This window comes from Solea senegalensis, linkage group LG10 (assembly GCF_019176455.1).
Source record: "Solea senegalensis isolate Sse05_10M linkage group LG10, IFAPA_SoseM_1, whole genome shotgun sequence".
NCBI classification, from domain to species: Eukaryota; Metazoa; Chordata; class Actinopteri; order Pleuronectiformes; family Soleidae; genus Solea; species Solea senegalensis.
Genome location: NC_058030.1, coordinates 6,701,760 through 6,713,985, shown reverse-complemented (window position 1 = coordinate 6,713,985; position 12,226 = coordinate 6,701,760). Strand labels below are relative to the sequence as shown.

The 12,226-nt window shown below is 37.0% G+C and overlaps 1 protein-coding gene across 1 annotated transcript; it reads left to right on the top strand.

Annotated features, from left to right (window-relative positions):
• The first annotated feature begins 5,936 nt into the window (after nucleotides 1-5,936).
• Nucleotides 5,937-8,120, top strand: LOC122775853 (arp2/3 complex-activating protein rickA-like). Its single transcript, XM_044036057.1, has 3 exons — nucleotides 5,937-5,958; nucleotides 6,949-7,693; nucleotides 7,987-8,120. The coding sequence occupies exons 2-3, from the start codon at nucleotides 6,955-6,957 to the stop codon at nucleotides 8,118-8,120; spliced, it is 873 nt and encodes a 290-aa protein (XP_043891992.1). The 5' UTR covers nucleotides 5,937-5,958; nucleotides 6,949-6,954.
• Nucleotides 8,121-12,226: the final 4,106 nt, after the last annotated feature.

Below are 12,226 nucleotides of genomic sequence, written 5' to 3'. Positions count from 1 at the left end.
TAGATGATAATGTGAACGGTTTATGGTGTTTTTCTCAGGCCAATTGAGCAGCTAACAGGTATAGCCTTGGTAAATTGCTGTTGGAATAATACACAACTCCTTATATGGACATCCTGGGGGTGTTTTCAGTTGTATGGGACCGTGAAGCAGTCCTTACAGTGTATGAGTAAATACAGTGTTTCTGTTACAAATGAAACTCAAATGAAAATTTAGAATAATTGTCTTTTTTTAAACTTATTTAAATGTGGAAGATATAGGAAATCATCTTCATCTACTAGAATTCACACAACTCGACTTGTAACTTGCTTGATTTAAAGCAGGGACTCGACTTGACTTGCTCGACTGAATGACTTCCAACTTGATATGATGATCAGATATGATTTAAGAAGGCATGCCTGCACACCTGAAATGATAATGTTAAAGGGTCAACCTGTTGAACTGGTAGAATCATTTAATTACTTTTGGACTGTACCAAGAGTGGAATATGAAAACAGTAAATTTCCCCATGTATTGTCAGCATTAGTATTTCAGAGAATCCTTAAGGAAGGAGTTTTCAGATGATAAGACCATTTTTTAAATTTATTTTATTTTATTTTATTTTATTTTATTACATTATATTACATTATTCTACAATTAGGAAAAGGTACTGTATAGTTGTTGATAAATACATTATTATTGATTGTTTATAAGTTCACAGTTAACAACACTGTTACAACCCAGCTGCCACAGGGAGGTAGGCTGTAGATAAAAGGTCTGAGCATTTACTTTCTCTTTAAGCCTGGACAGCTTCATCCAACAGGACACTCACGATTTCATCCACCCAGGTAAACTTTCCTGTCAAAGATTTAAATAGTTTGTGCTGCATATACCATGTAAAGTTAAGAATAATTTCTGTAGAAATAAGGATCTGTGTAAAGTGCATTTATGACGCAGCTATGCAATTTTAAAATTAGAAACACTGAACTTCTCAGGATTGAGTTTGTCACCTGAATCTTGTTTTTATCTCATATTAAGTGTCTTGTGTTTGTGAGCAGTGTCAATCCTGATACAAAGCTCAACTGGGCAAACCATATAGATTTTTGATTCACCTTTCACCTTTTATCAAGGAAGTGATTCTTTTTGAAAATGAATGGTAACTTTTAACATTTTTTTTGATCTTGCGACACATTTTTGTGTCGTGCATATCGCTTTATTTTATGTTCTATTTGCAATTTTAAATGTGGGCTTTTTTGGGGGCAAATACTGAGCTCTGCTTGTCCCCCAACTGAACACGTCATCCTTTTAGTTCATGTATTCCAGTACTGCGTTTGGTACAAAAACGTGTTTTCTCGATGAAGACCAAATTTCAAATCAGAAAGTATGAAAGTATACACATTCTATTGTTGATTTTATTAAAATAGATGTCACGTATATAATAATATTAACATGTGCCTGTGTAAATGTCACGTTTCATTCAGGCATCTTTTTTGGAACCTTTGTCAGAAAAGGTTATGTAATCAAACCTTCATTTTAAATTCTTTAAATATTTTAACATTTTTCTGGCCAAGATGAAACATTGATATACATAACACGCTGGTAAATACTTTCATTTTCACTTTGGTAACCACAGTTAAAAAAGGAAAGGCCCTAAAAATGCCCAACCTCATTTGAACCAGTACTGTGGAATGTGATGGGCAGATCCCTTCACTTCACTTCTGGGAAGACGTAAAGATTTAGAGTAAACTCCTCCCCTTGTGTCACTCATCATGATTCCCTGATTAGCGGCAGCTAATGGTTTAATTACTAGAACCAGAGTGGACAAACTGGAGAGTCTGGTTACCTCACATTTGAATGGTACACTATAAAACAAATACACAACAACAAAACTGTTGCTTGAAACATTTCATTCCACAGTGGGCATTCTTGAGATGAAAGAGATGAAATATTAAAGATTGTAGTAGTTTTGAGACTTTGATAATAATTTATGAATTTTTTTTTATAGTTTAAAGGAAACTTGAAATCATTCAACATTAGTTTTTTTTTCGTGTATTTGTACAGAAATGTTTTGAGATCAAGTAAAAAAAAGTGTCATTGTCTATAACAAACACAAACACTGATGCATTTGGGTGTAAATTCTTCATTAGGGAGTAAAACAACCTGTATTTATTGTTTACAGTTACAGTGGTTTTTTTTTAATACAGATGAAAACTGTTTAAAACTTCACTGGTGGGGATCACTTATTATATTTTGTCCAGAAAAAAGAAGAATTTTTTTGTGTTATTGTTTTATAATAGTTGAATTCATATTTGTATTTTGGATTAACAACTAATCCAAAGTACAAGTCATTTATACGTGTCATAATCACTTTGTCACAATTTCTTTATGTTCATTCAAATATTCTGTGTGCATTTATTTAAAATGGGTTACGTTAGTTCCTTTCTGTTTATTTTTCAGATCATCATGGAGCATATTGGAAACATCTTGGGCCTATGCCAGGGCATCTTCTGGATAGCTGCTGAAGCAAAGGCCTACAGGAGGCGCTGTCGCAGCCTTGCAGAAAGAATCAGAACCATGGAAGAATTGGTGGAGGCCATTAAAAGAAAAGGGCCGGGCGCCATCACGCAAGATGTGAACAGAGCCCTCTGGAAATTCTCCATGACTCTGACCGCCGCCCACGAATTGGTCAAGAAATGTGCAAGGACCACATTTTTGAACCCACTGAAGTGCCAAACTGAGTTCAACAGTGTGACCGAAGATCTGAGAGACATCTACCACGTCCTCGCCGGAGCCGCTCATTTGAATCAAGAGTATGTATTGGATGATGATGATGAGGGCGATGTCCTTGGTGCTTTGGGGGCTAGTCGTTATCCTGCTGCAGCAGCAGCCTCCAGGGCTCAACCCACCACGGCTATTTATACTGCCCATATGGGGGTGACAGATGACGCCTTGTATTTTGAGGAGGCTTTCTTTCTTTCTCAGTGATTTGGCCAGGTACTTTATGTTAAAATGTGTCTGATCTTGTATTGTTTACGTCAGTGTTCAAGGCTAGTTGTGCTCAGAATCCTTAAAAACATGTTACATTTCAAGAGATTATAAACAACAAATTATATGATAATGAAAAGGAAGACAATGTTCTTGCTTCTCTGATCTCCTCCAGTAGACCATTCCACAACAGCAGGACAAAAACTGTGAGGTCTCTGTAACCTTTGTTTTTTTTAAGTCCCATGTCTTTATTCATGACTTATTCGTTAATAAGTCATTTAAGGGTGACCCTCATTTACAGTGACGTTGAGTAAAAGACACAGAGAGACAAAAGAGGTAGGAGTTGAAGCAGCGACACAAACGGAATCATTTAAACAAATTAGCTGAGCAGTAAAATCAGAATCGTAGAAATTATGCATAATTAGAATTGAAAACAGAACGTCAAAACTTAAAAATGTAAGAGTATATAAAACAGTTATTGCAGGTAAAGACAACTCCAAAGACTGCGCTGGATATTGTGTCATGAGTCCAGTGAAGAAAGATCCAGGGAAAACCATGTCTCTCCCTTTCAGCAGTAATGAAAACAAAGCAGTTATGCAAACTCCGTAGACCATGTACGTCTTACTGAGCAACACAAATAGTTGTTTTAAATCAGGAACTAGACTCTTGGTTTTAATTAGAGATGGGTATCGGTATCAGTCCGATACTGGTCAAAATCTGATACAATGCAAAAATCCTACATATATCACATGCTTCACTATGCACAAAAATGTAATTTATGTAATATAAATCAGCAAAAGCATTTTAGCTGAGTCATGTTTTGGGCTGTTTATTTCTTCTTTATTTGGGAGAACACAGTTAGAGAAGTCTTTGATATGACTCCACACAAATGTGTTATGAAAAGCTTCATAGTTCATAAATGGTCTAAAATGACTGTATCGGACTAATATCGGTATCGGTAGATACTCAAGTTTGTGATATCGGCATCGGACACAAAAAAGTGGTATCGTCCCATCCCTAGTTTTAATGAACGTCGATGTTGTTCCTCCTTGAGAACTCGTTGGGCCTGATTTTGCAGTTTTAGTCGATGACTTTCATGAAGTCACCCACTCCTCTCGGAATTAAAGAGGCCTAATGTATGCTCGTCAGTGACCCTTCAAAATACAAAAAAAACTTTCCAATGTTTCTAACTTGTCTGTGTTCATACACAGTGATTTGTCACCACTCACTTACAAATAATATATCAGCTGAAGCCACTGCAACATCAGATACATGTTCGGTTATACTGAGCATGATATCGTCAGAAAAATTCATTCTTTTCTTTTTTGCAGGTACAAAAAACGTGGGTATTAACAGAGAAGGTGACCTGCGTTCTTCTCACGGAACACAGCAAGTCAAAGGAATATCATCAATCATATATATATGAATATTCTTTTCTATAATATTGTGGCAAATGATGTTATTCCAGTCGTAGCATGCAGAGATCCAGGGAGCAGCCTCATATGCACTAAATGAGGAGGGCTATGTTTCCAGGTGAACACACAGAGCAACACAGTGTCAGACATCAGCTGAGCAGTTAGGTTTGAAAATGTTAGTTTGTTGCAAAGGTAGAAGATAATCAGTGCTTAAAAGACAGGAAATCCCTAAGTGATCTTTGAGAAAATAACTGTTTCACTGGTTAATTAATCCATCCATCCATGGATTTGAGAATACACTGCATAATACACTGCTATACAGAGAAACACAGAATTGCACGGAGCCAATCAGCTGAAAACCATTGTTCAAACTCATTTGCCATTGACTTGAAAGTAAATTGATTATCTTTTTTTAAAGTTATGCACTACATCTCTTAAGTGTGAACTGCTGCTTTGGCAAATGCTAAACTCCAGTTTAGCATTTTTGGCCAGCTTGTTAGAGTCAGAAGAAACCATTTTTGGAACAGCAAGGGTGGGTCTGACTAACTTACTAACTTATTTTATTATTTGAGAAACAAATTATATTTTTTTATAAGGAACAATAAAACATAAGGGGCTTGTGTAAGGATGGTCAAGTTTATTTAATATTGTTTTTTATTTTGCTGCTTTTCAGTCTTGTGTATATATATCTTGTGTAATACTTCATGTTTCTGACACTAATTAAGCTTTATGTTTATGTTTCAACTGTTCTAAGTGTATGACTTTGTTGCAATCAATTTGATTCATACTGCGGAACAACACATTATTATTTGAACTTCTCTTTTTTTTAGCTGTCTTAAGAACAAAATAAACATTTAATGAAAAGATTTCGATTCATTATTATGTACTTGTAAACAATAAAAAAGTTTGTATTTCACTTAGGGGTGTTACATTCCATTAAAAGATTTTCAATGACAACGCTTTCTGACATTCTCTGGCTTCCACTGATCTTTAAAATCATCGCACACGTCCTTCTTTATTTCTGTCTTTCACAGTGAGTGAGTTTCATAAACATTGTTGAAGCATTCACTCAAAGACGATGCACAATGAACTCTCTGCTCACATTGACACTGAGCTCTCAGTGGTGTCTGGGACAGAAAGACTGGGACGAAGATTGGCTTGTTCTTTGTTTCTGGCACTTTGTCATAAAATCAAAGCACACTGACGTTCAAGGTGACTTGACTTCAATAATAATAGTAGTAATAGTAGTAATAGTAAAATACTAACAAAAATGTACTAACAGTAGTAACAAAATACTAAAAAAAACAAAAAAGTGTATAGTTTAGACTATTTTTTAGTCCAACCAAGTGCTACCACTACTCAAGACACATATAAATACATACATAAATCTCTCCCTCCCTGTAATCTATCTTTGATCTTTTTAATCTCTATATGGTTCTTAGCACTCCCTGGAATTTTATAACTACTCTTGATTTACTGTAAACATGAGACATGAAAATCCTGTTTTACAGAAACAGCATCAAAGCCAGTAATGCTGAGACATGAATTTACTTTCACATTTGGATTCAGTCTCCACCGACAGGTAACTATCTCTCTGTTTCTCTTGTTTGAAAGTTTTATTTAAAGCTTTACAGGAAGATATTAACAAAAGGTCTAAGAAATGTTTGTGCCATAATGTATTTGAACTAACCTTTTTAATTATTTTATGATTAGTCTGTCATTAGGTAATGATCAATTGATGAGTGCTTAACATTTCTTGTTTTCTATATCATTTTTAAGTTAATTAAATTTCAAGTTTGTAAACTGCACATTTAACACCAAATTCCAAAATCGGCACTTTTAGTGGACACAGAAGCTTCTTGTTTGGTAACTTTTCAGTGGTTCTCAAACTTTTTATACCAAGTACCACCTGAGAAAATATTGTGCTCTCAAAGTAACACCATTATTGCCAAAGTTAAAATATAGCGGTGTAAATGGACTTTTCACAGGAGGAAGATTTATTCCCAATAAGATCATTTGCTCGATCAAGATTATTTAATGTATTTATTTTCTTTAGTTAACTTATTTGTTTAATGTTCTGCACACTCTGGTCAAAACAGTAGAACAATACTTCTTCTGAAGATATCACATAGATTTCATTAGGTGAACTTTTATTTAAATATTTAAAGTTAAATACATGTTCTTCTTGTTCTTCCTGCTGGACAGTGAAACATTTCCTCCCAGACCTTTGCTTCTTCTTCTTCTTTGTGATTTAGAAAGCAAACAACCTTAATGCATAACAGTCATCAAATGGAATGGAATTTGAGCTCAAGTGCGCATTCTTAGAAGTCTAGACTGCAGCAGACCTGCAGGCTGATACGAGTAGTGACTAGTGAGTGTGGTTGTGTGCAGTAAAAACATGACCTGCTCCTTTAAGATATGACATTTTGTGCTGATCATTGCATTGTTGACTCCAACTCAGGTCAGTCACCTTTGTGTAATGCATGTTGTTCTGTTGATTTCAGTGTGGTTGGGTTATTTGACTGTGCCACTGTTACATTTGTCTCATATTAACTTCCTCTCTGTGTCACAGCTGATCATGGATAAGGTAGAAATGATCCTCACTGTGTCCGGTCTGATCTACAAGCTGTATGAAATGATTGAGACCACAAAGGCCAACAAGGAGCGCTGCCATAGAGTTGCAGAGAGAGTCAGAATCCTGGAGCAACTCGTCTGCACTGTCAAACAAAGGGGGCCTGACCACATCTCTGACATTGTTGGCAAGGCTCTGAATGAGCTCTGGTTTACTCTGCTTTCTGCCAAGGAGCTGATGATGAAATTCACTAAATCTAAGACTGTGAAAAACTTTGCCCTGTCCAGAGGCAACGAAGAGAGGTTCCTCAAGATCAATCAAAGACTTACTGAAAACATCCAGGTCCTGTCCGCGACTCTGCAGGTCGAACAAGGAAACATACTCCAGAGAGTCTATGAATCAGTTTCAGTTATTAATCAGAATGATATGCAACCTCTTGGAACTGCAGCTCTTACACCTCCCCCCTTGCCTACACCCCCGACATCTCCTCCCATGCCTACACCCCCATCTCCTCCCATGCCTCCCTTTATGCCCCTCCCATGCCTACACCCTTATGCCCCTCCTATGCCTACACCCTTTATGCCCCCTCCTATGCCTACCCCTTTATACCCCTCCCATGCCTACACCTTTGCCCATGCCAGCGTATCACCCGCCAACTCCCAGACCTGCCCACTGTTTCATGCCCCCCCCAGTGTCCGTTACCTCAGCTATCATGCCTGGGCCGTGCTTCATGTCCCCAGTGCAGGTTAATAGGCCCATGAACCCCATGCCTTATACTCAAAACGTAGCCCAGATTCCTTTCTCTCCAGCTGTGGTCGGCCATTATGTCCCTGCCACAGCCCCCATGGCCCCGATGCCCCTCCTCAATCCTGTTACTATTATGAGTGTCCCTCCACAAAACACGTCCTTTGCGTCGAGTTTTGTAAACTCTTTTTTTCGTTAAAGCATGAGAAGAATGCATGGGACCCACACGTTTCTGGCAAATTTTATTTATTTTTTTACTGTCAATGCTCTAAATCCTGATGTTATTTTGAAAAGGCAAACCAGATATGGGCTCTGCCATGAACTGGCACCCTGTCCAGGGTGTACCCCGCCTTTGGCCCCATATGGCAGATTGGCTCCAGCTCCACCATGACCCTCATGTGGAGGATGAAGTGATAGACAATGAGTAAAAGGCTGGAAAATACCTGTGTATGGTGTATGGTGACACCTACAGTGTAGGTGTAAAGTTAAATGTATTTTTACATTACATTACATGTCATTTAGCAGACGCTTTTATCCAAAGCGACTTACAATAAGTGCATTTAAACATTTGGGTACAAACAAGAGCTAGAAGTAAGTAAGAGCTTCAAGTAAGCCAAACTATAAAGTGCTAGTCATAAGTGCGATGTATAAGTGATTTTTTTAAATTTCCTTTTTTTGTCGTCGTCTTAGTCGAGGTAGAGTCGGTAGAAATGTGTTTTTAGTCGGTGGCGGGAGATGTGGAGGCTTTCTGCTGTCCGGATGCCTAACCCTAACCCTAAGATGAGAGTAGGGTAAGTTAACTTTAAATGTCCATACGCTATATGCTCACCGAGAAGCGGCTCATCATTTTTACCTCTTTTACCTTTTATAATTCAACCAAATTTAGCACTGTTTTGACATATATCACATATATCGTTATTCAATATATCCTTTGTTCTTTAGTCTTTAGTTTTTTCTTTTTTTTGTTCTAAAAATAAAAATAGACATTTTCTAATAAGTAGGTAAAGTCGATAACGAACAGCTTTTACCCACAGGCCATCAGGCTGGTGAACAGCTACCTCATCAAGACCCCACATCCCTGAACTGATTCACACATCACATCACTTCACTTCACACACACTGCTGCTGTTAAAAACCCGTGCAATATTGTCTTCGACTTCTTGCCTTACTATAGATCTGTTTTAAGATTTTTATACTTCAGTCAAATGTTTAGTCTAAGTTTATATTTAAACATAGGTTTATATTTTTAGTCTGTACATTTAGCTTGAATTTTATTCTAGTTTTTTTTTATTATATTTTTCTGATACTGTTTTTTTTTTGTTTTGTTTTTTTTTAAATTGTTTACTTTATACTAATATATATTCTTCTTTGTTGTAGTGATTATGGGGAACGTGCAAATTAAGAATTTCAGTCTGTTTTAACTGAACATATGACAATAAATATCTTGAATCTTGAAGCTTCCTCTTCATAATCAGAAACGCACACTCTCCATTCAGGCTGTTGTAGAGACGTGGCAGTGCTAGCATATATATTAACCCTTAGAACACAGAGCATTTTGACTGCTTTTTTCCCATTACTATGTTTAAACATACGGTATAAACTATGTGCAATGTGTCTTATATCCTTTTTTTCAGCACAACCTAGGCAATCTATATAAACACACCTGAGCAAAAAGTACTCAAAATGTTTAAAATCGGATTGAATTTGTGAAATTTGGAAATATGTCACAGTTCAAAGTTCACCTCGTTTTTTATGAACAAAAAGAAAATAAAAACGGTCTAATTTTGTGACTTCTGCACAATTATTGCTACTTTATATCACTACTTAAAAGGGGATATAAACTGATTCAAAACTTTTACCCAACAACAAATAAGGAGACGAAAAAAAACCCACATGATTATAAAGCCTGAATATGTGACCTATAAACACACACACACACACACACACCCAGTATGTCCATATAAGGAGTTGTGTATTATTTCCACAGCAATTCACCATGATTGAGACAGATCCATGCCTCATGAGCACTAAGTGTTTATATTAAGCATTTCTACTTGAAAGCAATTATACACTTTAAAGCACTTTAAAGCACAATTGAAGATAATTGTGTTCAATAATCATATGACATATGTCACATACAATTTTGTCTGCACTGGTCTGATGTATGTCTGATTTCCAAGACAGGAAATCTATTGATTTCTGGTTAATTTCACTTCTCAAATAAAAGAACAACGTCTGCTAAAATCTGTGTTTTTTTGTTACTGTTGGCTCAGTCAAAAGGGGAAACTGGGAAAACCTTCAGTGATATATAAACTTAAGTCAAAAATGAAGAGCAGCTACAGCAGCGCGTTTAATGCTGTGACACACTGTATGTCTGTGAATGTAACACGTTAAAGTGACCTTTGGTTTAACCTTGACTGTGGTTTAACAACATTCCAGTATCTGCCCGAGAACTTGACATCATCATAGACTATGGACAACATAGGCAGACATTCCGTTGATCACTGCTCACTGCTGTTTGTTGCCATGAGAGATAAGACAAACAAATCAGCCTCTCTTTCACTTTCAATTTAACACTGGGACCAGATTCATAATTAAATAACAAATAACTACATCCATACTTATCCTTAACTATGTCCTTATGGAGTGTTGACGTCTGTGATGCTCCCGCTTGATTGCACATAATGGCTGATCTACACGTTCTACAAATATCTACAAATACACCTCTTCCAAAGAAGTATATTCAGATTTGATGGTGCACTGTAAATATTTTTTGGCATTTTTCATTAATGAATGTCTTTATCCAGTAAAATAAAACCATCTTTATGTATAACTATATCAAAACAATGTGAATATTATGCACTGGGAAGAAATGAATTATAGAATTAATGAAGTGATTACAATAATTGAGGTCTTGACGCACAAAATGAAATGATTCTGCAATAGAAACAATTTTAGTCTGTTTTAATGTAGACGTTCTGTGGACCAGGCTTTTACAGATTTTAATCATGTACATGTAAACAATAACTCATCTGTGATCGATGGGACATTTCACTGGAGAACACAGTAGTACGCTGTGGCTTGATTGTCTAATTTTGATTCCACTCTTTGCAATTCATCTTCCTGCTCAGCAATCTTGTTCTCTTGTTCCTTCAGCCTCCACTCCAAGATACACTGCTTGTCCAGCTGCATCTTCTGCTGCGTCAGCTTCTCCTCCTGGTGAACATGCAGAGCAACAGACAGATTCACAAAAGCATTGGTGAGACTCTTGTTCAGGTTTTCAAACTCTGCTTTGTTATCATTGGCTTTCACAAATTGATTCAGCTTGAATGTGTCTTCAAATTTTTTCATGAGCATAGTGGCTGATATCACAGTCTTGTTGAGTTTGTCCAAAGCTTCTTTGACATCCTCAGAGATTTGGTCTGGTGTCTTGTTTTGGAGGAAAAGCACCAGTTTCTCCATGGCTTTCAGTTTCTCCATAATGTGTGGAAACTCCTGATTGTTGCTCTTCATCCTGTCAACCATCTTGTACAGGCCCCAGAAGGGTGTAATAGATATGACCTCCATGATCAGCTGGTGGGACAAGCGGGCAATTAGTTGGAACCAAAGGATGACAAAAAATAAACATAAACGAGGCACTGTATGTTCGGAACTTTAAATATGTGTGAGCTTTAACCGTTCTGTGACACTGAGACACTTCTCATACACTTTGAACGGAGCCGTGTCCTCTGCTTGAACAAAGTGCACCCAACACTGGCAGACATGGATCGAATGCATTATCACTTTATCATCTTGCTACGTAGTAAGACACAGTGCTGACCCTCACCCACCGTCAATCATTAATGTGTACATATTTCTGATTTAGTAACATTCTGTTTGTGTAAGTAAATAAATAATAAGAAGAAATGATAACTTACTGTGAAGTGGAAGCTGCCACAAGCTGTCTGTATGGATCCAAGTGTGAATGTGAGTGTGAGGAAACATTTTCTTATTTTATAATCCAGGTCAGTGATAAATGATCATTTGCCAATATATGAGCCCTTTGCTCTCTGGGCACACAGATTAGATAGACTCACATTTACACTCATCTGATAAACACTAAGTTGGGTACAGTCGTTGCAGCACCATGGCCTGTTATGTGCAGCTGTGTGCAGCTGTCTGCTCTTACAGTATAGTGGGATTCTGCAGGTGCAACCGTGGTAAAATCCTACAGGAACTCAGGTATAGTTACCTATAGTTACACAGTTTAGAGAGACGGAGAAAATCAACTTGAACAGTGGAACAAATACTGTGTTTATTGATTTATTGCTTTATTGGTTTATTTCTCTATTCACTTGAACAAACTAAGGTTTTAATACTAAACACCTTTTGACTTTGAATCTGATAAATCAGGGCTACTAAATGTTCTCTCTATGGACCTGGAGCTGCATAGACATTCAGAGATGAGACATATCCAGCTGCAACGTGCGACTTCACCATAAGATATAGCTTACACTACCTCTAAAATGTGACAATTCTTTGAACATTTAATTCC

Bases quoted from the DNA above. Each gene is read 5' to 3' on its own strand.
- LOC122775853 (XM_044036057.1), top strand. From the start codon at position 6,955: ATGGATAAGGTAGAAATGATCCTCACTGTGTCCGGTCTGATCTACAAG. The intron at 7,694-7,986 runs GTTAATAGGCCC...TATTTTGAAAAG, and splicing joins GCTTCATGTCCCCAGTGCAG to GCAAACCAGATATGGGCTCT.